Source organism: Budorcas taxicolor, chromosome 18 (genome assembly GCF_023091745.1).
Source record: "Budorcas taxicolor isolate Tak-1 chromosome 18, Takin1.1, whole genome shotgun sequence".
In the NCBI taxonomy this organism is placed as follows: domain Eukaryota; kingdom Metazoa; phylum Chordata; class Mammalia; order Artiodactyla; family Bovidae; genus Budorcas; species Budorcas taxicolor.
The window spans coordinates 63,881,070-63,908,769 of record NC_068927.1 but is presented as its reverse complement, the minus strand read 5'-3'; the positions used below and the strand labels follow the sequence as shown (position 1 = coordinate 63,908,769).

Here is a 27,700-nt window from a genome sequence, read left to right as displayed (position 1 = left end):
CCGAGCAGTCTCCAGCGCGCTCACGGGGAAGGAGGGGGGCGCCCCCGACCCCCGGCAGCCTCGTTGCACGCGCGCCCGCGCACGCGCCCCGGACACGCCCCCCTCCGCGCCCCCAGGCGCGCCCCTACACGGGCGTGGTTTTCCTGTTGAGCGTGTTGGTGTTGGAGGCGCCGGCCTCCTTGGCTAGGGTCCCGGGCGCGGGCGCGGCGGGGGCGGGCGGGGCGGGCGCGGGCGCGGCTGGCGGCCCGGTGACCGTGACCGTGACGCCGCCGCCCGCCTCCTTGGGGAAGGCGTTGTGCAGCGTGAGGAAGCCGGGCGCCCCCGCGCGGTCCCGCTCCGCGCCCGCCCCGCCGCCACCGCCGCCGCCTCCCCCCGCGCCCCCCGCGCCCCCGGCCGCCCCGCCGTACGCCCCGCCTCCGGCACCGGCGCTTGCCAGCCCCGCGGCCACGCTGCCCTTGGACGGGTCGCGGCTGAGCGTGTACATGGAGATGTCCGTGGAGGCGAAGCCCGGGCCCCCGGCGCCGCCGGGAGACGCGTCCCGCGAAGGCGACGGCTCGCTGGAGCGGGAGCTAGAGCGGGAGCGGCGGCGGTAGCGGAAGCGGTAACTGGGCAGACGGAGGATGGCCGAGGGGCCGCTCCCGCCACTGCCGCCCGCGCCCCCGCCGGCCTTGAGCAGGTCCGAGCGAGACTGGCAGTGCGCCTCGCGGCTTCGCTCGATGTAAATGTTGACGGCCAGCACGCCGATCACCTCGGCCAGGATGAACGACAGCCCGCCGAAGTAGAAAGACCAGCCGTATGAGTAGTGGTTCTTCTTCTCCTCGTCCCGCTTCGGGCCCGGCTCGCCCGCGTTGGCCGAGATGTACACGATCACCCCGATGATGTTGCTCAGGCCTGGGCGGGGACGGTCAGACGGGAGCCTCGAGGCCGTCCCTGGCCCCGCCCCCGCCCGGGGCCCCGCCCCCGGTCTAGGCTCCGCCCCGATGGTCTAGGCCCCGCCCTGCTCTGGCTTAAGCTCCGCCCAAGATGGCCTAGGCCCCGCCTCAAATGGTCCCTACCCAGCCCGGACTTGCCCAGGCCCCGACCCTCTGGTCTAAGTTTCACTCCTGATGGTCTATGCCCCGCCCTGCTTTGGCCTAAGCTCCACCCATGGTGGCCTAGGCCCCGCCCATGTGGTCTAAGCTCCACCCCTGATGGTCTAGGCCGCGTCCTACTCTGGCCTAAGCTCCACCCATGATGGTCTAGTCGTCACCCCGCTCTGGTCTAAGCTCCACCCACTATGATCTAGATCCCACCCCAGATGGTCCATATACCACACTGAGCATTTAGGCCCCAACCCGTGTTGATCTATGCTCGACCTGACATGGTCCAAGCCCTTTCCAGATGGCCTAAATTCCTCCCCAGCTGGCTCAGGCCCCACCTTAAACGGCCTCAGATCTTGCTTCGGATGGTCCACTATCCCTGGCTAATTCAGGTCACTCTAGCTGATCTAAACGCTGCCCTAGTTGGTCCAGGGCCCACCCTAGATGGTTCAGGTTCACCCTTAGTGGTCCAGATCCCTCCGGGAAGACCCAAGCCCTGCCCTAGACAGTCTTAACTCCTGCCCAGATGGTCCAGGCCCTTCCCTGGCTGGCCTAAACTCTGCCCTTGATAAGATGACCCAGGCCCTATACTGATTGGTCTAACTCCCCCCTAACTTTATGAATCTTGGCTTCACCCTCGACTCGTTTTAAGTCTGTTAATAAAGTAATCCCGTTGACTCTCTAGACCCCAACTCTGGTTGATCTGAACTCTCTCATGATTATCATCTATTCTAGGCTTTCCTCTTGGTAGCCTAATTAGAGCAGGAAAGAGGGGGACACAAGTTAGGAACGAGATAATCTTCTAGTCTAAGCCCCACCTCCAGCTTGCTAAGCCCCGCCCCCTGAGGATCGAGGCCAGACTTCCCTAGGCCCAGTTTGTAGTTACCCCTGCCTTTCAAATCCTCCAAGCCCCACCCCTGCAGGTCACATCCTTCTCCGAAAGCTTCCCCTGCTATTTATGCTGAACCCTCCTCCTCTTCAGGATTCCACCGCTTTGAGAAGACTCTAAGTTCCGGAATTGCCCAGTACTACTAACATCGAGTAGTAAAAAGCCGTGCCTCACTACCGAGTTGGCCTGGAAACTTTCTCAGGACCCGCCCCTTCTTGGATACACCGGAGACCACAAGGTCCTGCCCCCTAGGGCAGGCTCCTCTCCAACTGCGTTCAGGTCCTTCCTCCAGGTCCTCCCGATCCTCAAGACCTTAGTTCAGCCTCAAGCCCCCCTCTTCCAGGTTCCTTCCCTTCCATCTCCTGGACCGCCGGCTTTGGAATCTGAACTCCTGGAATCCCGGATTACGCGGTAGACACCTGTCTGAGCTGGGTTCATTCCCCGAGAAGACGGCGGGAAGGCTACACCTCCCTCGCCCAGCGGGTGGCGATGGAGCTTGGGATAGAGCCTAGGAAGGCTCCGGGCCCCAGGGAGCGCCCCGGCAAGGTGGCTTTGCAGGCGCGCCCGCGCGCGCACACACAGACACACGTGCGCGCGCAGGTGGGTCGCCCCCTCCCTCTGCCTCTCACCTGCTGCCACGAACAGGATCCCTGCTCCCAGGATGATGTTCCTCTTGGACTTGTAGACGCGGGAGGCCGCCACGCACACGCCCCCGAGCAACAGCAGGATGGCGCTGAGGATGGGGAAGATGCTGGAGGCCCGGACGACCCCTGGAGAGAGACCGGAGACGGGCGGGGAGTGGGGAGGGAACCAGGGCGTCAGTCACAGCCGCCTGCGCCCCTGGGGCCCCGCGCCTCCTCTGTGCCTTGTCCCCCTTCTCTCTCGCTGGTTCTCCCATTCCTCCCCTCTGCCCGTGTTCTGGTTCTTTTTTTTTTTTTTGTCTCACTTTCTCTCCTCTTTAAAATTTCTCTCTTTCGCGATCTGATGGCCCTCCTCTCTCTTTTTCTTCGTCCTTTTCTTTCTTCCTCCGTGTTTCTCCTGGCATATTTTTTCTGCCCTTTAATTTTTCTAACCATTCTCCCTCTCTTCCACTCCACCCACCCCGCCTCTGAACGCCTCTATTTCCTTTGTGGACCATCCCCTCTCTTTTTCCTTCTCGCACGCGCGTTCCCTTCCTCCCTTCTGCGCCTTTCCCCCTTTCTCCAGATCCTTCTTTCTATCACATCTCTAAATCCCGCTGTCCCTCCCACCCCCCGTCCGCCTGGCTTCACCTGTCTCTCCGGGTCTCTCTTCCCCTGCCCTCTCCATCGCTCCCTCTCCCGCTCTCTTCTTTTTCTCCTCCCTTTTCTGCCTTGCTTCATCCGTAGCTCTGGGTTTCCCTTCTCTTTCCCCCTTTCTCCTCTCTCTCTCTCTCTCTGCAGTCCTTTCCACTCTCCCCCAAACCCCAGGCAACCAGATTCTGCGATTTCTGAGCCCGGCTGAGGCCACAGCCAATCCCAACTCGGGGTTTGCCGCGTTCTCGGGGTAGCTACCAATCGCACCGCGGGCTTCCCCAGCCAGCTCCCGGGAGTGGCCAGGCCGCGCCGCAGATTGCCTCTCGGGCCCAGGGTGCGGTTGGCCAATCCCGGCCCGGAGAGGGACAACCAGTCACGGCCCGGAGTACCCAGGCCGGCACGGCAGCCAATCAGCTCTGGGGATCCCCCGTCTGCCCGCCCCGAGGTGAGAGGAGGGGGCGGGAGAGGGCCCAGTGACCCAATCGGAGGCCAGAGGATCTCGGTATCTTGGCTTGGATTGGCTGACAAGCTCATCTCGGCGCGTCGATCTAAGCGCGGGAGCACAGCCCCCTCTCCCCTCCCACGTGTCCGAGCCCAGCAGCATCGCCCCAACTCCGCCCCAGACCCTCACGTACGGAGCAGATACTCCGCGCTGTCATGGTCGTAGTCCGTGTCCTCCGGGAAATGGTTGATCTTCACGCAGACGCCTCTTTTCAACCCTGGAGGGGAATTGGGGGGAGGGGGGTGATGGTGGTGGGCACTTAACAGTTGGGGAACTCTGGGTGAGAAAAGACACCTCCCCCCTTTTCCTCAAACCCCTTCTCTTTCTGGGCTGATTGGGAGACAGGAAATACTGGCTCCTGAACACGTCTGCGCACCTGGGACAAACTTTCAAACTCCCTGGCCTCAGTTTCCCGACCAGGTTTTAAAACAAGGACAAAGGAAAACATCCAACACTCGCTAAAAGGCCACAAGGACCTTTGCCCTGTAACCTGGACGGGTACAGTCTCTCCAGGCTCCGTCTCCCCCTCTGTAAGAAAGAAGGTGTTGGTTTCAGTGATGTCAAGGACCCTTCAACTCGAAACCCGTTGAAAACACGTGGGAAGACGGAGAGGCAACAGACGACGAAAAGGACTCCATTTCCCCTGTGTATGTGTGTATGCTAGTCACTTAGTCGTGTCCGACTCTTTGCGACCCCATGTACTATAACCTACCAGGCTCCTTGGTCCTTGGGATTCTCCAGGCAAGAATACTGGAGCGGGCTGCCATTTCCTTCTCCAGGGATCTTCCCAAACCAGGGATCGAACCCAGATCTCCCGCATTGCAGGCAGACGCTTTACCGTCTGAGCCACCTCCCATGAGGCCCTATGAAGCCTTGAGTCCCCGTGGAGGAGAGAGCAGCCCCAGTGGGTCAGTGGGGTTGTCGTCTCTTCAATCCTCTGTTTGGGGAGTAGGCTTCCCCCTCTTTCGGCGCCCAGCACCTGCAGTCCTCAGGGAGGCGATGGAGCGGTTGGAACAAGCCAAGGCAAGCTAGGGGTGAAGTATGCCTCCAGGGGTCCTGCAGTCACAGCCCACTCCTCCCTCCCAGAACATGCATCCTTACTTAGCTGGAGACTGGCATATAAATCAGTATAAAGACACTTCGTTTCCTCAATTCTCCAGGCGCCTTCCCATCTCCAGGCCTCTGCCCAGTGCTTTGGAACACTCAGCTCACTTTCTTCCTGGAGAAGAACTTAACCCTTGCAAGAGAGCAGCGCCCGGGCACCTGCTTGAGGAAGTTTTCCCTCACAGAGACCCCTCCCACCCATTCTGGGTGGGGTAGCCGCTCTTTTTTCTTTTTTAAGCATGCATTGGGTTGCTCTATGATCTTCTTCAGCACGCTGGGAGTTCCTGAATGGGGTGGTGGGGCATGGGGTCTGATTCCTTCGTGTGTCTCTAGCATTGCCTGGCACCAAAGGAGGCGTCAAGAAATAAGTGTTGAAAGAATTAGATTATGAACCATAAGGACAGCAGAAAGGGAGGTTTGAGGCAGAAGATGACAGGGAAAGAAATGCGGGTAAAGGAAAGGATTGGAAAGAAGGACTATAAGGCAGTGAATAATTCCACTAAGCGCTAACATTTGTTAAGTGCTTCTGAGGTAGATTAACTCACCCAGAGCTCCCAGGAGACCCATGAAATAGATAATGGTATTGGTGTCGTGCAGTGGCCGAACGTTAAGAACTGGAGTCGCACGGTTTGATAATGAAGCCTGAATCCATCATGTCCTTACACCACATCCTTGTTGGCCTTATTTGGACTAGTTTGCTTCTGTCCCTTTTCCTATAACATGGGGGATACTAGGATGCACATCCCTGGTTTTACGAGGGTTGAATCCAGGTACAGAGATTTAGCACTTTGCTGGGAACACTGATACCACGTCATACACCCATTGTCCAGATGAGGAAATAGAGGCATACAAAGGGTTCATTGATTCACAGCTGATGGGTGGTGGAAGCAGAATTCAAACACACAGCAGTTTGCTCCCACTGGAATCTAAGCCTGTAGGTGTCCCAACATCTAGAACAATGCCTAGAGCATTGGAAATGCTTGATATTTGTATATAAGAATGGTTGAATGGGCAAGAAGTGCATGAAAAGATGGTCCATATAAACTAATCATTAGGGAAATGCAAGTGAAAACAACAATGAAATACTATCTCATAGATATGAGATACCATCCCATTCAGACGGCTACTATAAACAAACAAAACAAAACAGAAAATAACCAGTGTTGGTGAGGATGTGGAGAAATTGGGACCTGTCCGCACTGTTGGTGGGAAAGTAAACTGGTTTGGTTTCTATGGACAATAGGATGGAGGGGCCTCAAAAAATTAAAAACAAAATTACTATGATAGTGAAGTCACTCCGTCTTTGCGACCCCATGGACTGTAGCCCTCCAGGCCCCTCCGTCCATGGGGTTTTCCAGGCAAGAATACTGGAGTGGGTTGCCATTTTCCTCTCGAGGGGATCTTCCGGACCCAGGGATTGAACTCAGGTCTCCCACATTGCAGGCAGACTCTTTACCCGCTGAGCCACCAGGGAATCCCATAATTCTTCAGTTTTAGGTTTTGGTTTATTTGGCCAGGAGGCATGTGGGGGACCTTAGCTGCAATTCCACCTCTGAGTATATACGAAAAAGAATTGAGAGCAAGGTCTCTAAGAAATATACAAATATATCCATTTTTGTAGCAGCATTATTCACAACAGCCAAAAGCAACCTAAGGGTCCATCAACGCATGAACCGATAAACAAAGTGTGGCATGTGGATAGAACAGAATATTATCCAGCCTTTTAAAAACAATGGAATTCTAAGACATGCCACAACCTGGATGAACCTTGAAGACATGCAAAGTGTAATAAGTCAGTCACACGAATACAAACACTGTATGATCCCACTCATATGAGGTGTCTATAGCGGTCAAATTCACAGAAACAGAAAGAATGATGGTTGCCACGGGCTGGGAGTGGGGAAGCATGGGTAGAGTTTCAATTCTGCACAATGAAAAGTGTTTTGGAGCTTGATACACAATGTAAATATACTTAACACTGCTGAACTGTGCTTTTAAAATGGGTTAAGATGATATATTTTATGTTATGTGCATTTTACTACGCTTAAAAAAAAAAAGCAATTGAGTGAATGAATGAAGATACATCTTGTGGGAGCAAATGCTTACCCAACAGCACATCCGCTATGGTCTGGTAGGTGGGTTCAAGCTCTCTCTTTCTTGAATGGGATCATAGTGCCTTTCTCAAAATATGAATGATAATTCGGTGAGATTGAGCATGGAAGGTAGACAGCATGAAGACTCTCTCCACAGACTACTCATGCTGTAAGTAATAATAACTAGCACTTTATTGTTATTTAATCACTAAGTCATGGCTGACTCCTTGCAACCCCATGGACTGTACCCACCAGGCTCCTCTGTCCGAGGGATTTCCCAGGCAAGAATACTGGAGTGGGTTGCCATTCCCTTCTCCAGGGGATCTTCCTGACCCAGGGATGGAACCCGTATCTCCTGGATTACAGGTGGATTCTTAACCACTGAATCACCTGGGAGGTCCACTTAACTAGTATAAAACTCACTGAGGGCTAACCACACACCAGACACCACTCCAAGCATCTGACAGGTGTTAACACTCTCAGAAGAGGACTGGATGGCATCACTGATTCAATGGACTTGAACTTGGGCAAACTCTGAGAGATGGTGAGGGACGGGGAGGTCTGGCGTGCTGCAGTCCATGGGGTCACAAAGGGTCGTACGCAACTTGGCGACTGAATAATACCCTCAGCATGGATGACCAGCCCTAAGGATACCAGGAAATAATAGCACTCCTGCAAATTTCCCTGGTCGCTCAGACAGTAAAGTGTCTGCCTACAATGCGGGAGACCCGGGTTCAATCCCTGGGTCAGGAAGATCCCCTGGAGAAGGGAATGGCAACCCACTCCAGTATTCTTGAGCTTCCCTGGTGGCTCAGATGGTAAAGCGTCTGCGTGCAATGTGGGAGACCCGGGTTCGATCCCTGGGTTGGGAAGATCTCCTGGAGAAGGAAATGGCAACCCACTCCAGTATTCTTGCCTGTAGAATCCCACAGACGGAGGAGCATGGTAGGCTATAGTCCATGCGGTCTCAAAGAGTGGGACACGACTGAGCGACTTCACTTCACTGCATTATAGGTGAGGAAACTGAGGCGTAAGTTGCTCAATCCCATGTAGAAGTTAAATCATGAGGAGGAGAGTTTGGACCTCAGAGGTGAGCTTTCTGCTTGTTCATTTGTTTGGGCTACACTGTGCAGCTTGTGGGATCTTAGTTCCCCAACCAAGGATCGAACCCGTGTCCCCTGCAGTAGAAGCAGGGAGTCCTAACCACTGCACGGCCAGGGAATTCCCAGAACGGAGTGTCTTTAGGGAAGCAGAACCCAGTGGTTATGGTAGCCACAAGCTCAGGCTTTGAAAGTGTATTCTCTGGCTCTGCATACCAGGACAGTAACTTCCCAGTTGTGTGGCTTTGGGGTTTTGAATACCTCTGAGCTTCAGCTTCCTGGCTTGGAAAATGAGGATGGTGATATGACCAGATAAGGTTTGACAAGTGCTCACTCCGCGTACGTGTGGGGCTTCCCACCTGGCGCCATGGTTAAAGAACCGTCTGCCAATGCAGGAGACATAAGAGATGCAGGTTCGATCCGTGAGTGGGGAAGATCCCCTGGAGGCGGGCAAGGCAACTCACTGCAGTATCCTGGCCTGGAGAATCCCATGAAAAGAGGAGCCTGGTGGGCTACAGCTGACCGGGTCGCAAAGAGCTGGACACACTGAAGCGACTTAGCACGCACACGCCGTGAAACACAGGAGTTAAAGAGCAGAAAACCTGGGGGTTATGCAGCTTGCCTCTGCATATTATCCAACTGCCTGAGCTGGGAGCTCTGTGAGTGCAGGAATGGTGGTGATCCAAACCGGCGCGTCCCTGAGGGCCGGCAGAGCACAGACCCCGGCGGGCGTGGGGGTGAAGGCCCGTGCAGACGCGCCTACTGCCCCCCGCATGTTGGGTGGCCTTGTAGCTGACTCACTTCCCCTTTCTGGCCATCAGCTTCCTGCTCTGACAAACTCTCGTGATAATAATACCTTCCCTCCTGGAGCAATTGGGAGGATTCAATGAGATAATAAGGCCTGCTAAGTGCTGAGCACAGGGGCTTTCAACAGGCTGCTAGAGTAAATTGGGCTGTAGGTCCAAATTCTGGGCGCTGAGATTCCTGAGAGGGGGCTAGACCCAGCCCCAGGAGGTTGGTTCTGAAAGGTGGCAGTTGAGATGAAGGGTGAGCTTAAAATATGCAGCGGATTTCAGATTCATTTTGAAGAAGAAAGCATCATATTTCATTAATATTTCTTATATTGCTCACATACTAAAATAACATTTTGGCTCTGCTTGGTTAAATACAATCGGTTACTAACCTTTATATTAATATACTATATTGTCTAATTGCATTTATTAAATTAGATCCGTTGAACCTTCCCTTTTCACTTGTTTTAACGTCACTTAGTGGTGTCATTGAATCACTCAGTCGTGCCCGACTCTTTGCGACCCCGTGGACTGTAGACCGGCAGGATCCTCTGTCTGCGGGCTTCTCCAGTCAAGAATACTAGCGTGTGTGGCCGTTTTCTCCTCTAGAGGATTTTCCCACCCCAGGGACTGAACCCACGTCTCCTACATTGGCAGGCAGATTCTTTACCACTGAACCACTAGGGAAGCCCTTTAATGTCACTAGTAGAAAGCTACAGTCCACGGGGTGGCAAAGAGTCGGACACGACTGAGCAAGTCAGCCAAGCACACAACACAGAAACATTTACGTCAGAGAGGCAGCTTGTGTGATGTTTCTGTTGGGCAGCGCTGGTTGCAGGGATGGGACTCCCTGGTTATCGAGGAGGGGAGATTCAGGGATGGGTCACCCAAATTCCTAATAATAAGAACAGAATGGAAGCCACACAGTCCAGCCTTTACGCTGTGTCTACTGGCCTTCTGAATGGAATAGCTCACTCGGCTCCCTCCGTAGCTCTGTAGGCTAGGGGTTATTATAACGCCCAGCTCACTGATGGTGAAAAGAAGCAGAGATGTTGAACATATGGCTCAAGGTCACGTTTCAGTGCCTGGCAGGCAGGAGGTAACCCAGTGAGTTCTGTTCCAGAGTCTGGGTCTCCAACACCACTTCCTACTGCGTTTCTCAGAGACACTTGGAAGGAGACAGGATAAGACCCAAGAATTCCCTGGGGGACAGCACCTTCTGGGGACCGTGGCCCCAGGGGAACAGTTTCTACACTCCTGGATCCTTGGATAGGATGGAGGCTGGTGGATGTGCTGACTTAGGAAACAAAACTCCAGCGCGGACTCGATGGCCTGTTAGCTGTGTGACCTTGGGAAAGTTGCTTCCCTTCTCTGAGCCCTAAGCTTTTGGTCGTAAACAGTGCACAGGGTTACTGTGAGACTCCAGTGGCACACGAATGATGATCAAGCAACAATAAAGCCGACCTGCCTTTAACCCGTCCTTAAGTCACTTCCTTTGTCTCTGGGGACCCCACTTAGCCCGTTATTTCCCCCCAACCTCTGTGGTCTCCCCTTTCTTAGCTCCCTTCGCTGGCTCTTCTCATCTGTCTGATTGTCTTTGAATACTGAACTAGCTCAGTCATTGGCCCTTCAGCTACTCTTTGTGTGTGTTTCCGCCTCTGCTCATCCACCCACATGCCATGACCCACCGCCCCCCGAGCCCAGACATCCTCCTGAACTCTGGCCTCATACGTCTTATCGCTAATGTCTTAGATCGGGGGCGGGGGAGGTTAGCAAACTACGACCCAACGGCCAAACCCAGTGAAGAGTAGGTTTTACTTATTAAAAAAAAAAAAAGATTGAAAAACTGTCAAGGAAGACTCTCGTGGTATGAGAAAACGATATAGAATTCAAATGTCAGTGCCCGTAAAGGAAGTTTAATTGGAACCCAGCCACACTCATCCACTCATGCATTGTCTCTGGTTGTTTTTAGGAGTAGCGGTGACAGAGATCACGCGCCCCACGAAGCCTAAAAGATCGACTGTGCGGCGCTTTGTGGGGCCTCTCCTATGCGGACTCCTGTCTTAGACATTATGACCAGCAGGCACCCCCAATTTAACATTTCCAAACCTGAGCTCATGATAACCCTCCTTACGATAAATTAGGGCTTCCCTGGCGGCTCAGATGGTAAAGAATCTGCCTACCGATGCGGGAGACACGGGTTCGATCCCTGGGTCCTGAAGATCCCCTAGAGAAAGAAGGGAAAGGCTGCCCACTCCAGTATTCTTGCCTGGAGAATCCCATGGACAGAGGAGCCTGGTGGGCTACAGACCATGGCGTTACAAAGAGTCGGGCGTGACTGAGCGACTAAACAACTGAGAGAAAGTAAGACAAATACATAAAATACCAACTGTTTCAACTGATAAATACCCCCTGCCTCCACCCCTACCACACTGTCCGGGGCTCAGGCCATAGACTTCGAGCAGTGACTCTCACTAGGGGCAGTTTTATTCCTAGTCCAGAGACAGCTGGCGATTTTGGTGGCCACGCTGATGGATGCTGCTGGTCTTTGGAGGTAGAGCCCGGGAATATTGCTAAACCTCCTACAACACAGAGGACCTTCCTTCCACCTGCCACCCACCACCACCACCGGCCACTGTAATGCGGAATTATCCATCCCCCAAAAGGCCAACAAGGCTGAGGTTGGAAAACCCTGCTTTCAAGACATCAGACTCCTTTCTCTCACATCCTGCCACTGTCCCCATCAGCAGTTCCTGCCTGCCCGCTGTAGCTGCAGAAAGCGCTCTCAATTCAAACCCTAATTCTGCGTCTCCCACCCCAGATAAGCCAGCTCCTGTTTTCCCTTTTCCCTCCCACCTCCCTCTCAGAGACACAGCACAGCGATCCCCTTAACCTTTCAGCCAGCTCCTATCACTCCTCTGCCCAGGAGCCTACGACGGGAAAAGCAGATCACATCCCAGGACCTGAAAGTTCGTGCACCTTGCTGGCACCTGCTACCGCGTTCCTCCTTCACCAGCTCTGCCCTGGCCGGGTGGTGGGCCTCCCCTGGCAGTCAGACACGAGGCACATTCCCATTGATGAGCCGGGTTCTACAGCCTAAAGCATTTCCCTCCAGAAGCCACATGGCTCCATCTCGGGGTCCATTCAGCCCACCCTTCGGATGTCAGCCGCTCGGTCTCCTTTATCTCCAGTTTCTACAGCTTCACACTCTTGCCCCTAACACTTCCCGTCCCCTCCTTTGCTCTTTTTCCTCCTTAGCACTCAGCTCCATCGAACACCCTAGATGTTGTATTTACTCATCTCTCTTCTCATCTGTCTCTCCTTCTAGAATGTAAGACACATAACAACAGGGATGTTTGTTGTTGCTGTTTTTCCTTGCACTGAGCTGTAGCTCCAGTATCAAGAATGGTGCCTGGCACATAGTAGAAACTCAATAAACAGTGCTTTTGAAGGAGGGGATGAAAACATGGAAATATTATGATTCACAGTACATTGTCCTGGGGGTTCCAAGAGGCAAGTCCCCGCACATGGCTCTGTGCCTGATGCTCGGTCAGACCAGGGAATGAAGATGAAGTCAGATGCCCGCACGAGGAAGAGAGTAACATCATGGGGAAATTGGATGGGTGTGAGGCAATAGGGAGCAGAGGTGACTGGGGAAAAGGAGACCCACGTGAGTGATCTGAAGAAGCAGCTGCTACTGGGACCTGGCCGACCAGGACTGCTGGACAATGCCAGCCCCATGTTATCAGATCTCCCACTAGTTCAAAAGAAGCTGGAGATCGGATTCTCAATGTGCAGCCTCCCTATTTTTAAATGTTGGCAACCGATTCCGATTGTGGTTTCGGTTTTAAACGCTCCGCACGCCAGACAAAGCATATCTGTAAATCCCATCCTTCAGACCCGAGTTCTCTTGGCTCTGCCCCCAGCCACAGCTGGGTGACCTTGGGCGAGTGGCTTAACTTCTCTGAGCCTCAGTTTCCTCATCCCCAACCAGAAGATAGCATCCTGCCCCCGCCAGGGGATTAAATAAGAGGATAACATTTCTGGCCTATTGAGAGCACCCAGCAAAACGGAGGAGGAAACGATGGGGAAAAGAGAAGGATTAAAAAAAGAGAAGTGACAAATTGTGATCTTTTGGGTCCTGTAGGGGGAAATTGGGGATTGGCTGGTTCCTTCTTCGCGTTGCACACCAGGGTTGGTGAGGCTGGGGAGGTGAGCAGGTAGCGGCCACACAGGGGAGGGGGGACCGACGCACGAGAGGACTGGGACTCAGGTGTCCTGCGCCCCAGCACCTCCATGCCATGTGGAAAGAAATGGCAAAACTGAGAATGGGACGGAGGGGTTGCTAAGAGGAAGAGGGCTGGCCCAGGGGGACAGTCGGGGTAGGTGGGAGGCAGAGGCAACCGACTGGGAGGGAGGCTGCAAGAGGGAAAGAGCAGGACCAGAGAAAGAGCGGAGACGGAGACTGGAAGAGGCAGTGCCTCCGCTGCGAGAGGAAGAGGCCAAAGGGAGGCTGAGTGGACACAATGGGAAGCAGAGCCCCAGAAAGGGCCAGGAAAGACAAGGACCAGGGGCGGAGGTGGGGAGAGGAAGCCAGGACAAAACTCCCGGAAGACAAGCCCCCAAAAGCAACGAGGAGGGGACCACGAGTTCCGGTCCGACGGGGCGTGATGTTTGAGGGGACAAACGGCCCACGTGGGGCCAGAGGGTCAAAGGGGATGAGGAAGGCGCTGGAAACGGGGTCATCCGAGGTCGGGGAGCTCAGAGCCAGGACGCGGGGAGCGACGATGCCGCGGGCAAGGAGGAGCAGCCTCGAGATCAGGGGTGAGAGGGCAGGAGGGCGGGAAGGCAGAGGGTGCCAGCGTTGGGGTCCAGGCTGAGGGGGTCCCCTGGTAGAGGGAGGCCGGACCCCCGGAGGGGTGGGAGGGAGAGAGGAGCGGGCGCTTTCCCCGCGAAGGGAGGGAAGAGGAAAAGGCTCAAGGGGCGCTGCTGAGTGATGGAGAGGCGAGCCGGGGGGGCGGGGTTCAGGCGAGGGTCAGGACCCAGAGAAGGGTGGGAAGGGTGGGGGGCCAAGGGTGAGGGGGGCGGGGGGGGCGGTGGCCAGGCAGGAGCAGCGGGGCACGAAGAGCCACCCAGGGTGGAGGCCGCGGGAGACCCGGGAGACTTGGGGGCGGGGGCGCGGGGCCCTACCTTCCAGGCAGCAGATCCTCCAGAGGCCCGAGTGCGTGAGGCCGCCGGGGTCCTTCTTCTCCGCGGCGCCGCCGCCCCCGCGCTGGGGGGGCCCGTCGTCGCCGCCGGCGCCCGCCGTGAGGTTGGTGGTGTTGCAGATGAAGGCGCGCGTGTAGAGCCAATAGTCGGTGCTGATGGCGATGGTCATGAGGCCGAAGGCCGCGAAGGCGCCCACCGTCGTCAGCAGCACCTGCACCCCCTTCTCGCACCAGAGGCCCCGCTCCTCGTTCCAGCGCTTCAGCGACTCCAGCTTGACCACGGGCAGCCGGGGGGCCGCGGGCCACCACCGGGGCAGCGGGGGCGGGGCCGTGCCGGCGGCTGGTGGGGGGCACAGCGCAGGCAGAAGTGGGGGGCCCCCCCGAGGCGGAGGGCCGGGGAGGGGGGGCGGCTGGGGAGGGGGCCGGCGAGGAGGAGGCTGCAGGCCGGGGACGGGGTCAGAGGGCCGCCATGGTCGCCTGCGAGTGGAGGGCAGGGGTAAGGCGAGAGAAGGATTAGACAGGGGCTCGCCTGGATACCGCCGCACCTGCACCCCTCCCCATGCTAAATATATATATATACCCCTACTGTTTCCTAGGTTGAAGAAACGCCTTCCACGATGCTTACCTCTGCCTCCCTCGCTCTGAAAAACATTTCCCTGTGTCCAATAGTCTTCCTACTAACCTCCTTCTGAGAAAAAGCCACCCCACTGCATCCCTGCCAGTGGGTAGGACACTCTTCCAGGCCCCCCTGACTCCGCCCCCTGGTCTCACTGTCCCCCACCCCCAACACACACACACAGGGAAACCATCCCTCACTCCCAGCCCCCAGAGCCTCCTCCTCCCAAGGAACCCCTGTCCTGCTCCTCATTTCTTACAAAATGTTCTCATAAAGTTCTCCCCCTTCCCTATCTTCCCCTGCAAGGCCCACCTCTTCACCTACCATGGCTTCTACTAAGGAAAAAGAAATCTCCCAATCTCTCCTTAGCTGGAGAGAAAAAAGCCAACAGCACAACAGAACCTAAATCTCCCCAACTGATCCTCACTGTTTGCACAACTCGGAAAAACACAGCTATCACCATCTCACCTCCAGAGTCTCCTCTCTATGGGAATCCCCCTACCCCCCCACCCCACCCCCAACCCCAGGACTTGGTCTCTGGACCAGAGTTCTCAACCTTGATGGCACCTTGAAACCACCAGAGGACCTTGAAAGACACTGATGCTTGAGAAACTCCAGTTTCACCAGCCTGGGGTGTATGTAGCCCTGAGCATCTAGGTTTTTAGAAGCTCCCCAGGCGATTCTTTTAAACAATCCAACAGTGTTGGACTCTCTGGTTTAGAAGAATGGCCCGCATCTCCATTAACATCCCCTCTAACTGCCCCCACCTGACTCCCTCCGACCATCCTCCCATCCCCTACCATGTATTGGACTCAAGGAAAACCCCCCACTCTCTCGTTTCCTTATGGGAGTCTTCCGAAACGGATTCAACTTAGACAAACTCATCATAGCCATCGCTTTCTCCTCCATTAAGAAAAATTTCCTCCGTGAGTTGCATGGCATTTTCTACTCAGAGGAATCCCTTTCTCCAGACCCCAAACTCTTCGCCATTCAGAAATCTGCCACGCTTGGGCCTGTGAACTCTCAGCGGTGGAACGAAATCCCCCAGCCCCTGCCGGGCATCCCCCTCCCCTATTACCCTGCCACCCCCCACCAGCTCCCCACTACTTCCGAGCCCTATCTGTCACCCAGGAGGATAAGCCCCATCCATCAACTCCAGATCTCCCTCGCTCACTTTGACCTCCCACTCTCTCTTGAACTTACAAGAACCTCCTCCCCTCACCTCTACCCTGACTTTCACATCGTGAAGAGTCAATCCCATAAACTCCTGCCATCCTGCTCCACTCACTCTGGCTCCCAACATCTCTTCTGCTCAAGAGAATCCCCTTCGTGGCTCTCCAGCAACCCCCCAACTCCCCTTCTTGGGAACACCCCCAGACCTCCCCCTACTCTTTCATCTGTGCAGCAACGTACGTTGTACATTCATTTTTCTTCCAAATTTAAAAAGCTCCCCTCCATAGATGGTGCCACTCAGAAAAATCTGATCCCCAAGATTACAACTCTTTTAAAGCAGGAATAATTTCCCACTCAGCACCCCCCCAAGTGTCCCTTCACGTTCCTCTCCCACAGCACCCCACCACCATGCCCCCCTGGCCCTGCTTCTTCCATCCCATTCCAGGCATATATCCCTTACCTGCTCCCACCACTCACTTTCCTACACTTCTTCCCCCAAACCCCTATTCCAGTTAAGAACCTGGAAGCCTTAGGGGAGGGGGGGGAACCAACCCCATACTGGGTCCCATATCAGGGTGACCTTGGCCTCTTCCGCCCCCATCAGCTGGCCCTCACTGGGTTTGCTCCAAGGAGGGGTGTTGGAAAGGTTGTCTATGGGGGGGTGTCTCCATGGCAACCGGGGCCCCACACGTGTGTTCTCTCCTCCCCTCCACTCCTGCCTGCCCACGCGCGGCCCCTGGCCCGGCCCGATTCATCAGTGCCCTGGACGCTGACATCCCCAGACACCTCCCCCCCACCACCACTTCTCCTCACTTCTGGACCCTTCCCCTCTCTCCTCTCTAGAAAGATGCTGAGTTTACCCTCCTGTCCACCTCTCGGCCTCTTCTCTCCGCATCTGTGCCCCTCACCGCTGGCAGCATCACCTCCACTGTCCTAGCAAATTCCTGCCTCCACCTGGGGTGAGGCTGTGACCCCGGGATGCACCCCTGCCCCTGCGGGGGCCCCCTAAAGCCACCATCCCTGGGATAAGGAAGGGATGGAAAGAGGAGGCCCCTGAGCGAAATTCTCCATCTAATCAAGATCGGAAGATCTTTTCATTTTGTCGATTTGGGGGGCAATTTGCTTGGTTTTAGGGGTTCTCCCTTTCATCCCCCTGTCAGCGGCAGCAAAGGAGGGAGCAGGGGACCCCCCCAATTCGAAAGCTCCGGTATATGAGAGGGGTCATCTTCCCCTCTCCCTCGGAAGGGGACCAGCTCCTTCCTCCAGAATTGGTGGTGGTGGTGGGGGGGTGTCACAGAGCCTTCCTTCTACACATCCACCCACCTCCGATTAATAAAAAGATCTGTCTCACCTCTGTTAACGATAGGTCAACTCTCCGATGCACTGGGGAGGGGACGTTGAGCCCCCTTCTCGGCAACCCCCCCAGAACAGCCCTTGGGGCTCCCAATTCTCACTGCTCCCCCTCCCCCAGCAGCGAGGGACCCAGGCGTCCGACCTGGTCGGGGGCGGTGATGAGCAGGTGGACAGCGGGGAATGGGGGTGTTGAGCTGGGAGGGGAGGCTGGGGGGCAGCTCTGAGCTCGGGCCCCCGAGGGAGAGGGGGTCGGGATGGGGGGAAAAAAAAAAAGGTGAGGAGACAATTTGGTTCTCGTGTCGCCGGGTAAAGTGCGGAGCTGGAGGACGAGAGAGGGAAGGAGGAGGGAGGGGGGAGGGGAGCTGCCGAGGATGGGGGAGCCACGGAGAGGAGATGGATGGGGGGGGGGAGGGAAGTGGTGGGGGGAAGGGTCTGCGTGGCAGGAGGAAGCTGAGGAAGAAGAGAGAGACCCAGAGAGGGAGGCAGAGAGACGAAGCCAGGAGAAGCGGAAAGAGAGAGACCCGGAGTCGGGGAAACAGAAATGGGGGAGGGAGAAAATTGGGGGAGGCAGCGGCTGGTAGCAGAAGGAAGTTGAAGAGGGAGACACACACAGAGAGAGCGAAATACCCAGAGAAAGAAGGGGACAGAGGCAGAGACGGAAAGAGAGAAAGCCAGAGACGGGGGAGAGATGGGGGTGGGGAAAGATTTTGGCGAGGGAGAGGATGGGGGGTCAGGATCTGGGTAGCAGGAGGAAAGAAGAGACAGAGGGAGTCATCCAGAGAGGGGGAGGAGAGACAGATGGGGGGAGACAGACAGAGAGAGACTGAGAGCATGGGGGAGAGAGAGGGGGAGAGAAAGGGAGAGATGAAGCAGGGAGAGAAATTGGGGCTGGGGGCAACAGTCCCAATAGAGAGAAGAACGCTAGAGAGAGGAGAGAGAGAACACGAAAGAAATTTAGGCAGGCGGGAGCTGAGTGGCAGAAAGTGCCTGGAGACAGAAAGGCAGGTGCAGAAGGGAAGAGAGAGACCCAGAGAGGGAGACAGATGGGGATAGACTGGGGCTGGGGGAGCGAGAGATCCAGGGAACCGGAGACAGAGGTAGAGACGGAAGAGGCATCCAAAACAAGCTGGAGGAAAACAGAGGGGCCAGGCTCCGACGAACGGAGGAGGTCAGAGAGAAAGGCTCCCCCTGCCCCCGCCCCCGCCCGCGGCCCCAGCCTCCGCTCCCTACCCCCATCCCCATTTCAAAGCCACCACCCCACCCCCACTAGCCTCCATCTCTCCACAGCATCGCTTGCCGCCGCCACCGCCTCTTCCTGTCGTCATAGCAACAGGATCCAGGCGCCCAGCCAAGGCTGGCAGCAGCGGCCGGAAATGAGGGGAGGGCCTTTTAAAAAGGACCCCAGGAGCTCTCCCCTTTCCCCAAACCCAAGGAAAAGCTCCACCTCCCCGAGTCTCCCCACTATTCACCTCCCACCAAGTGGCAAGGGCAAAGAGCCACTGAAAATAAAATTATATTCAATTTGCCAGGATCGGAAGCCTTTTGAGTTTCACCAATATATATATTTTTCTTCTTACCCCCTACCCACCCCTAGTTCAAAGAGTTAGATTCCCCTTAAGATAGGGGAGTGAGGAGAAAAGTAGGATGTTTGAAGCTTGAGTGGAAATAAGTTTTAAAGAAGTCTGTCTGGGGTTGGGTTGGAGGGCTATGTAACAGTATTGAGATGCGTGGATTTGCAAGTTCTAGAACTAGCCAGTGGGTAGAAGGTGGGACAACTCGAGGTAGAAGATCTGAGATGAGGGTCAGAAAGTTTGGTTTGGGGATTCAAACCTCAGAGCTGCCTGTAGCCACTGTGTGACCTTGGGCAAAACATTTCCTCTCTTCTAGACTCAGTTATAATGGGAGCAAAAACTCACCTGCAATTAAACAGGAACACTGGTGAGAAGAGGCCTCTATAGGCTGCTCTAGACAAGCAGTGTTTCAAGACTGTGTGTTCACGGAAATGGAATCAAAAGCTAAAAGCTCTTGTTTGTAGATACTTTGATGATCTCTCATTCTGACTGGTGTGAGGTGATACCTCATTGTAGTTTTGATCTGCCTTTCTCTAATAATTAGTTAAGTTGAGCATTTTTTCACGAGCCTCTTGAATGTCTTCTTTGGAGAAATGTCAATTTGATGGGAGCAAGGTCCGAAAGGGAGGGATATATGTGTACATATAGCTGATTAACTTCTTTGTGCAGCAAAAATTAACACAACACTGAAAAGCAACAGTACCCCAATTAAGAAAACAAAACAAAAACTCAAAAACTAAAAGCTAGCCCTAGCCACAGACTTGGGCTAGCGAGTTTGCATACTGTCTCATGGAATCCTTGCTGAGTACTTGCAGCGTGGGCGCTGATGTTCCCATATCGAAGATGAACAAACTGAGGCTTGGAGATGTGCAGTGATTTTCCCATGATTCCCCAGGAAATACAGAGTCAGGTCTGGAGATGAAGCAGCCTCTTTGCAGGGAGTTGCTGTGACTGGTCAGCAAAAGGTGGTGAACTTCAGAGCCGCTTAACCATTCCTGTGTTCTTCCCGTGTCAGTTCCTCCCTGCTGGTGGGGTGGGGGTGGGAGGGCTGGCAGAAGACAGAGAAACCCTGTGCTCCGCACACATCCGACTACCTCCCCCAAAGCAGCATCTCAGATTTCCACTGGAATTTCACAGGTAAGTTTACTGAATCTTCACTGTGCCCCACAGGGGAAAGGGCTATTAGAGGGGCATTCTGACATCCTTGATTTAGAAGCAAAGAAACACCAGCCTCCAGGGAAGGGGCCTGGAACTCACCCATCTGAGAAACATTTGTTCAGCCTCGGTTCTTTCGTCAGGGAGGAGGAGAGAGACGTGGACAGCAATGGTAATAGATATGAATTGACTGCTGAAGGTTCCAGATTCTAAATGACTGGCAGGCATGGGCTAGGTCTTCTGGGGTCTCTTTTTAGCTCCCATTTTAAAGACGTGAAAACTGAGGCTGAGAGGTAAACACAGCCTGCAAATTGGAAGCGGTAACAATGGAAACACTGAGTCAAGTCTTCAGATTCCAGAAACTGTGATATTTTTCACTGCTTTTTCTTGGTTCTTTGGCTGGAGTATGGGGGAGATGTTTATATCCTAACTGGGGGAACTATGAATAAGCAAAAATAGATTCTTTGAAAGGGTGAAAACAACATGAAGATGATAAAATAAGCCAGGGTTTCTAAACCTCAGAACTACTGACATTTGGGCTGGATGATTCTCTGTGATGGATGGGGGGGAGGGGGCTACCCAGCATCCAGGGGACTCTACTCACTAGGCGTCAGTAGCAGAAGATCATAAATAAAAGAAATGCAGTCTGTTCCACCTCGAATCTTGCTTCTTATTGGAAGTCTTTTACCATTGTCAACTATTTCTTCTCTTATTTGCCTTTACATCCCTAAATAATGGTCTTCTGGATGCAGCAACATTATACCTCATAGATTCTTCACTCTGATAGATTAGGCTTTAACTCATGTAGACCTCATTTTCCTCCCTAGAAGTATTTTTAATTCTTCTGTTGGGTAGAAGAATTTTGTGGCGGTAAGTACTACGCTTATGATTTCTTCTTTCGGAGGGCATATCTTTTCTCTCTCTCTTTTTTTGGCAACTTTATTGAGCTAGAACACACATGCCATGCAATTCACCCACTTCAAGTGTGCAGTTCAAGGGCTTTTAACTATACTTATAAAATAGGGCATGCATCCACCTTGGACACACTTAAGAACATTCTCATTATTCCAAGGAGATGTCACACGCCCCTCGGCCAGCCACCACCCTCCATCTCCCCACATACCCTACCCAGCCCTAGGCAATCATTAGTCTACTTTCTGTCTGGATAGATTTGCCGGTTCTAGACATTTCATATAAAGGGAATCATATCTGTTCATTCGTGATGGGCTTCTTTCCCTCAGCAGCATGTCTTCAAGGTTCATTCATGTTGTATCAGTACTCCATTTCCTTTTATTGCAGGATAATATTCCGTTGTATGGATACACCACATTTGTCTATTGGATATTTGGGTTAGTTCTGGATTTGGGCACTTGAGTAACGCTACTGTGAACATTTGTGTACACTTTTTTGTGGCAACATTTTTTCATGTCTCTTGGATGTACAGCAGGTTTCCCTGGTGGCTCAGCTGGTAAAGAATCCGCCTGCAGTGCGAGAGACCTGGGTTCGATCCCTGGGTTGGGAAGATCCCCTGGAGAAGGGAAATGCTACCCACTCCAGGATTCTGGCCTGGATAATTCCATGGACTGTATAGTCCATGGGGTCGCAAAGAGTCGGACACGACCCAGCAGTGTGCACTTTCACTTTGGATGTACATATAGCTAGGGGTGGAATGTCTGGATCACATGTTTATCCTTTGAAGAAATAAAGTCCAGCATCTCTGAATTTCATTCTGCATCCTAGAAATGTTAGACCCACTGAACGAGCCTTCAGCTCCTGGAAGGACTCTTCAAAGGGGTGTTGCAGAAAATGGACCCTTTCAGCTCTCATTTCTAAGTTTGCTCCTGAATTCATCTTGCATTAACCGCAGTCTCCCACGGAATTAACCTAGAGACCTAGAAGCTGTAGGCTCAGAGATAGGTCTGCCAAGCCCCTAACCTTGAGCAGGTCCTCCAGCCTTACACCCCCTGGTCTCATATGGCACACAGAACTCCAAAATGACCCTCAATATTCCCACCACCAGGTGCACACACCCCTGTAGAATTCTCTCCTCTTGAATGTGGGCAGGATTATAAAATAGGATGTGGTGCCATCCCCGTGGTTAGATTATGTTATATGTAAGAGGGAGGGATTTTGCATGTGTAATTAAGGTCCCTAATCAGTTGATTTGAAGTTAGTCAAAAGGAAGATTATCCTGGGTGGGCCTGACCCAGGCAGGTGGTCTCTTTTAGAAAGAGTCAAGAATCAGCTCACGCTAGTTAGAATGGAAATGCTGGAGAGGGTGTGGGGAAGGGGGAGCCCTCCTAGAATGTTGGTGGGAATGTCAGTTGATGCAGCCACTCTGGAGAACAGCACGGAGGTTTCTTGAAAAACTAAAAGCAGAATTATCATATGATCCAGTAATCCCACTCCTGGGCACATATCCAGCGAAAATGCCAAGTCAAAAATATACGTGCACTCCAATGTTCATAGCACAGCTATAGCCAATAATCAAAACATGAAGGAGTTCCCTAGCAGTCCAGCAGTTAGGACACAGCAGTTTCATTGCCCTGCCTGGGTTCAACCCCTGGTCAGGGAACTAAGGTTCCGAAAAGATCACAAGGCAAAAAAAAAAAAAACCCAAAAAACTTGCTACAGGAACTTCAGTCACACAACCTCAGGAAATGAATTTTATTCAACCTGAGGGAGCGGAAGTGGATCTCTTCCTAACTGAACCTCCAGATGAGGACCCAGCCAGCCGACTTCTTGGTTTCAGGCTTGTAAGACCCCTGTTGAACTGTACGAGATTCCACGGTAAACTATGAGATAGTAAACACGTGTTGTTTTAAGCCCCCGTGCATGTGGTAACTTGTTATGCAGCACAGATAACTAGTATGCCTTGTAAATCACTGCACCGTGAAACTCACAGGGGGCCTCCTCAGTGTCTTCCCTCCCCTGCTCCTCACAACCAGCCACAACCCTGCACGTGGACTCGTCTCCCTCCGGAGTCCCTTTTGCTCCCCCTTCCTCCTCTCTGACCTGCTCCTGGGCAGACTACCATCAGCTCCTACCACTGGTTCCCTTCTCCCGAAGTCCAGTTTCCACTTGGCCCCTTTCTAACATTCAGAACTGTCCTGTTCTTCCTCTGCTCAGAATTCTCCGATGGCCCCCTCTTACCCTCAGGGGAGAAAGCTCAGCTCCTCACCTGTGTCCTTCTGCCAAGGTCACCCGTCTCATCTTATGCCACCCCACTGCTGCCTCCTACAAGGGAGCCTTTTTATTTTATTGGCCATGCTGCAAGGCTTGCAGGATCTTAGTTCCCTGACTAGGGATTGAACCCGTGCCCTCAGCAGTGAAAGCACAGACTCCTAACCATTGCACCACCAGGAAACTCCCCAATGCCTCCTGCAAGCTGGAGCTGTTTTTCCCTACCGTGTCCAGCTCCTTCACGCTTGCAAGTTTTCTGAGTGTGGCTCCCTTTTCCAGACTCCCTTTCCATCACTCATCCGTATGACAAACCCTCTACTTGCTCCTAAAGATTCAGCTGAGTTGCCTCTTCCTCCAGGAAGCCTTCCCTGACCTCTCAAGGCTGCATCAAGTGTTACAACCACACTTCCTCCACACCTGGTAGTGTTCCCATTAGAGCACAGTCACCCTGCATTGTGACTGGTCCAACAGTCGGGCTCCCCAAGTACAGCAAGGAGCTGTTCAGGACAAGCAGGGGTCTAGTTCACTCTGGTGTCCCCCAGAACCCAGCCCTGGTCGACGGGAAGCTGCAGTTCCCAGATGCAGAATGAATGGATGGATGAAGGAAAGACTGAATGACTCAGGGAGCGAGTGGCTGCATATTTCAGGGTCCCTTACCCCCCTAGCAGTCCCTGCCCAAGCCCTCTCCCCCGCCTCACATCCTGAGTGTGCTTTTTCCCAGGTGCCTGAGTGTTTCTCATCAACAACAGCTGGGCCTTTTGTGTTTTCTCAAGAGGAACAGAGTGCTGGTGGCGTGTTTCCCCGCTGTACCAGGAAGAGAAGATCAGCGTTTCTAAAACGTCCTCATTCAGGGTGAAGTGGAAATATTCCAGCGCTGGGGAGTCAGGTGGCCTGAGTTCCAATCTTTGCTTTGCCTTGCCTCCCTAAAGGACCCAGAACCAAATTATTGCTCTCTCTGCCCCTTTGTCCTCTTGTCTAAGAAGGGATTGAGGGGTGCAAAGTTAGTGATCTCTCTCTCTGGATGGGGTGCTCTAAGGCTGGGATTTGAAAATCACACATCCTTGGGGACCTCCTTGGTGGTCCAGTGGCTACGACTCTGCCTTTCCACCGCAGGGGGTGCAGGACTCTATCCATGGTGGGGAAACTCAGATCCCACATGCCGCATGGCATGGCCAGAAAATAAAAGCTGGGGCTTCTCTGGTAGTCTAGAGGTTAAGAATCGAAAGCAGGGGACATGGGTTCGATCCCTGGTCCAGGAAGATCCCACACGCCACGGAGCAACTAAGCCCAAGCACCACAATTACTGAGCCTCTGCTCTTGAGCCGAGGAGCCAAAACTACTGAGCCTGCACACTGCAACTGCTGAAGCTCACATGCCCTAGAGTCTGTGCTCGGGAACGAGAGAAGCCACCGCAGTGAGAAGCCCGAGGACCCCAAGCAGAGAGTAGCCCCTGCTCGCCACCACTAGGGAAAGCCCAAACACAGCAACAAAGACCCAGTGCAGCCAAAAATACATGAGCAAGTACATCTTTAAAAAACAGACAAAGAAGCAAGCAAAAATCCCACACCCAGGGGATTCGGGCAGGGCTCATTTAGTGACTGTGAAGCTCCTGAAATTATGTACAAAACATTGTAAATATGGATATTGCTTTCTGGGGGGTTTATCTGGTGTTCCAAGGGATCCCTAATCCCCTATGAGTTGAGTCACTTTTAAAAATTGATTTAGCAAAATATCATTTGTGTTAATAAAAATGAAGGTTAGGAAAAAAAAGCAGGAGAGAACATATAAACAAATAATGTCTAAAGAAGGCTTTTCTCCACCCCAGCACTAGTTCCTTCTTGGACCAGATCATTCTTTGTTGGTGGGGTGGGGGGGGTGGGGTGGGGCTGTCCTGTGCATTGTAGGCCATTTACCAGCATCCTTGGTCCCACGATATGCCAATGACACCCACTCCCCAGTTGTGACATCCAAAAATGTCCCCAGACATTGCCGGATGCTCCCTGGAGGCAAAATCACCCTGAGCAGGGAACCGCTGATCTAGAAGAAACTGATAAAAATTGTTCCCCCTGGGGATCAAAACTGGGATTGAGAAAAATCAGAAGAAAGTAATTCTTTTTTCTTTCTATCCTTCTCTGGCTCTTTAAATTTGAAAATCATGACTAAGTATTACATTTGTAATAAAAATGAGTTTATTGTTAAAGTAAATTACCTCCATTCAAGGGACCACTGCACAGCCTTTGAAAAAAAAAAAAAAGGCCAGTCTCTGCATCTGATATATTGCCTCCATGGCATACAGCAACAATGATGAAAACTTTTGCCCTCAAAACCCCTTTCTACCCTTAAAAATTGTAGCAGACACTGAAGAAAAATTTTGTTTGTGTCTATCAACACTTAGCATATTCAAAATTCAAGTTCAAAAGATTTTAAAGTATGTATTGTTTAAGTAAAATAATAAATTCATTGCATGCTAGCATAAACAAACTTACTTTAGTGAAAAATAACTATCATGAATACTTGCGTTCACTCAGCCCAGCTGTATCCGAGCCTTTGCAACCACATGGACTGTAGCCCGCCAGGCTCCTGTGTCCCTGTAATTTTCCAGGCAAGCATACTGGAGTGGGTTGCCATTTCCAACTCCAGGGAATCTTCTCCACCCAGGGATTGAGCCCATGTCTCTTTGGTCTCCTGCATTGGCAGGCGGGTTCTTTGCCACTGGCCCACAGATTCACCTGTATGAGGACTCAAACACCGCCTCGTGGCTCAGTGGTAAAGAATCTGCCTGCAAAGCAGGAGATGCCGGTTCAATCCCTGGGTCAGGAGGATTCTCCTGGAGAAGGAAATGGCAACCTGCTCTGGTATTCTTGCCTGGGAAATCCTATGGATAGATGAAGCTGGCAGCCTGCAGCTCATGGTGTCACAAAAAAGTCAGACATGACTGAGCAACTAGACAGCAACAACGATATATATGCTTAAATATGCATATAGTATTCTTGAAATTACACAGTAAGAGATGATAATACCTTAGGGCGAAGGGTATTTCTGGATGTCAAGAAGTCAGAAGTAGGACAGACTTTTCACAGTATTCCTTTCAAAAAAATAAATCTTTATGGAGTCCTATTGTATTTTTCAAATGTCAAATTTGAACCACTAAAAACATTAGCTTAGTTTTTTATTTTAACGAACGTGGACTTGTTGTTGTTAAGTTCCAGACAAAACTCAGCAGATACCTCAGCGCTTGCACCACAACGGCTAATCCTGCACGCAAGACAGACAGCACGAAACGAACAGGATGGCAGACAGCACCAATCGATGGGGGTCAGTCTTTCCCACTGGGCAAATCCTTCTCAACACTGTGCTTCCAAGTGGCCATTAGGAATCAACTCATCTTGACGAAGAAGCCAAAACGCATTTGCCGTTCCCAGTTCTTGAGCATGACCTCCAGAAATTCCTGAAATCATTGAAAATGACTCAGAGTATTTCCCTCGGGGAGTCTGATCCTGCTGACTCTTAAGTCTCTCCTGCTAACCTACTCCCACCACTGTCTCTGTTCCCGAGGGATTTTGGGATTTGGAGTTCTGCTACCCCACCCCTACTCCTCTTTTTTTTTTTTTTTTTTTTAAACAGAAAAAGAAACCGAAGCCCAAGAGATTAAAAGACTCGCTCAAGGTCACAGAATGAGTTTGCATCAAATTTGAAGTAAAATATAGCAGCTTCGAGAGTAGATGCTGGAATTTGGCAGAACTGGGTGTGAATGCTCCCTCGCATCCTTCCAGCTGGGTGACCTTACCTCTCAGAGTCTCAGTTTCCCCATCCTCAAAATGGGGCTCTTTGGAATGCCTCACTTAGAGGATGTCTGGGAGAAACCAATGAGCTGATAAATGAAAAGGCTCCGCACAGCATCTGACACCTAATGGTAGCTTGATCAATGGGGTCGTGGCCACTATAGGATATGGTAGAGGCTGCAGAAGTTGTTCTGATTATCTCCTAGAGGCTAAATGTAGGCGAGCTGAGGAATCCAAGTGCTAGAACTGTGTTTCTTTTTCAGTGCATTTCAAGAATAAGCTTATCAAGCATTTAGGCTATTTTCAATCCCTCAGTGTAGTAGGTGGGATCACAGACCTTGGAGCCCACTTTGAGCCTCCCTCCATCACCTGTAAAATGTGAGTGTCTGTGTGTCTGTGCCCTACCTAAAGGGCTGCTGGGAATGTCTCCTGAGATCAGGGATGACAGCAAAGTATGTGGTTTTCCATAGAGAGTAGATACAACAAATGATAGTGGTTATCTCTCAATAGCGTCACCAAGCATTAGGAAAAGCCCCTGCTCCTTGGTGCAAAAGGAAGGAAGCTTAATTTTTGGAACCAGATGAACCTAGTTCCAACTCACGGCTCTGCCAGTTTCCACCTGTGTGACCCTGGGTGAATCATTTCACCTCTATGGACCCAGCTGCAAAAGGAATCCAATAAACCCAATGTGCAAGCTTGGGGAGGAAATTAAATGAAGCAGGGAATGCTCTGGCTGGCCATCTGCTGGTCAGGGCACTGCAGAGAGCATGTCCTGGTGGAGAACTAAGATGCCCCCATGCACTGGGGCACAACCAAAAGAAAAGAACA

General features: G+C 52.7%; 1 protein-coding gene across 1 annotated transcript; it reads right to left on the bottom strand.

Moving 5' to 3' along the window:
* Positions 1-124: 124 nt before the first annotated feature.
* Positions 125-14,305, bottom strand: CACNG8 (calcium voltage-gated channel auxiliary subunit gamma 8). The gene is made up of 4 exons (XM_052656516.1): positions 14,023-14,305; positions 3,878-3,961; positions 2,598-2,738; positions 125-891 (listed from the first exon to the last, which is right to left on the bottom strand). The coding sequence occupies exons 1-4, from the start codon at positions 14,207-14,209 to the stop codon at positions 125-127; spliced, it is 1,179 nt and encodes a 392-aa protein (XP_052512476.1). The 5' UTR covers positions 14,210-14,305.
* Positions 14,306-27,700: the final 13,395 nt, after the last annotated feature.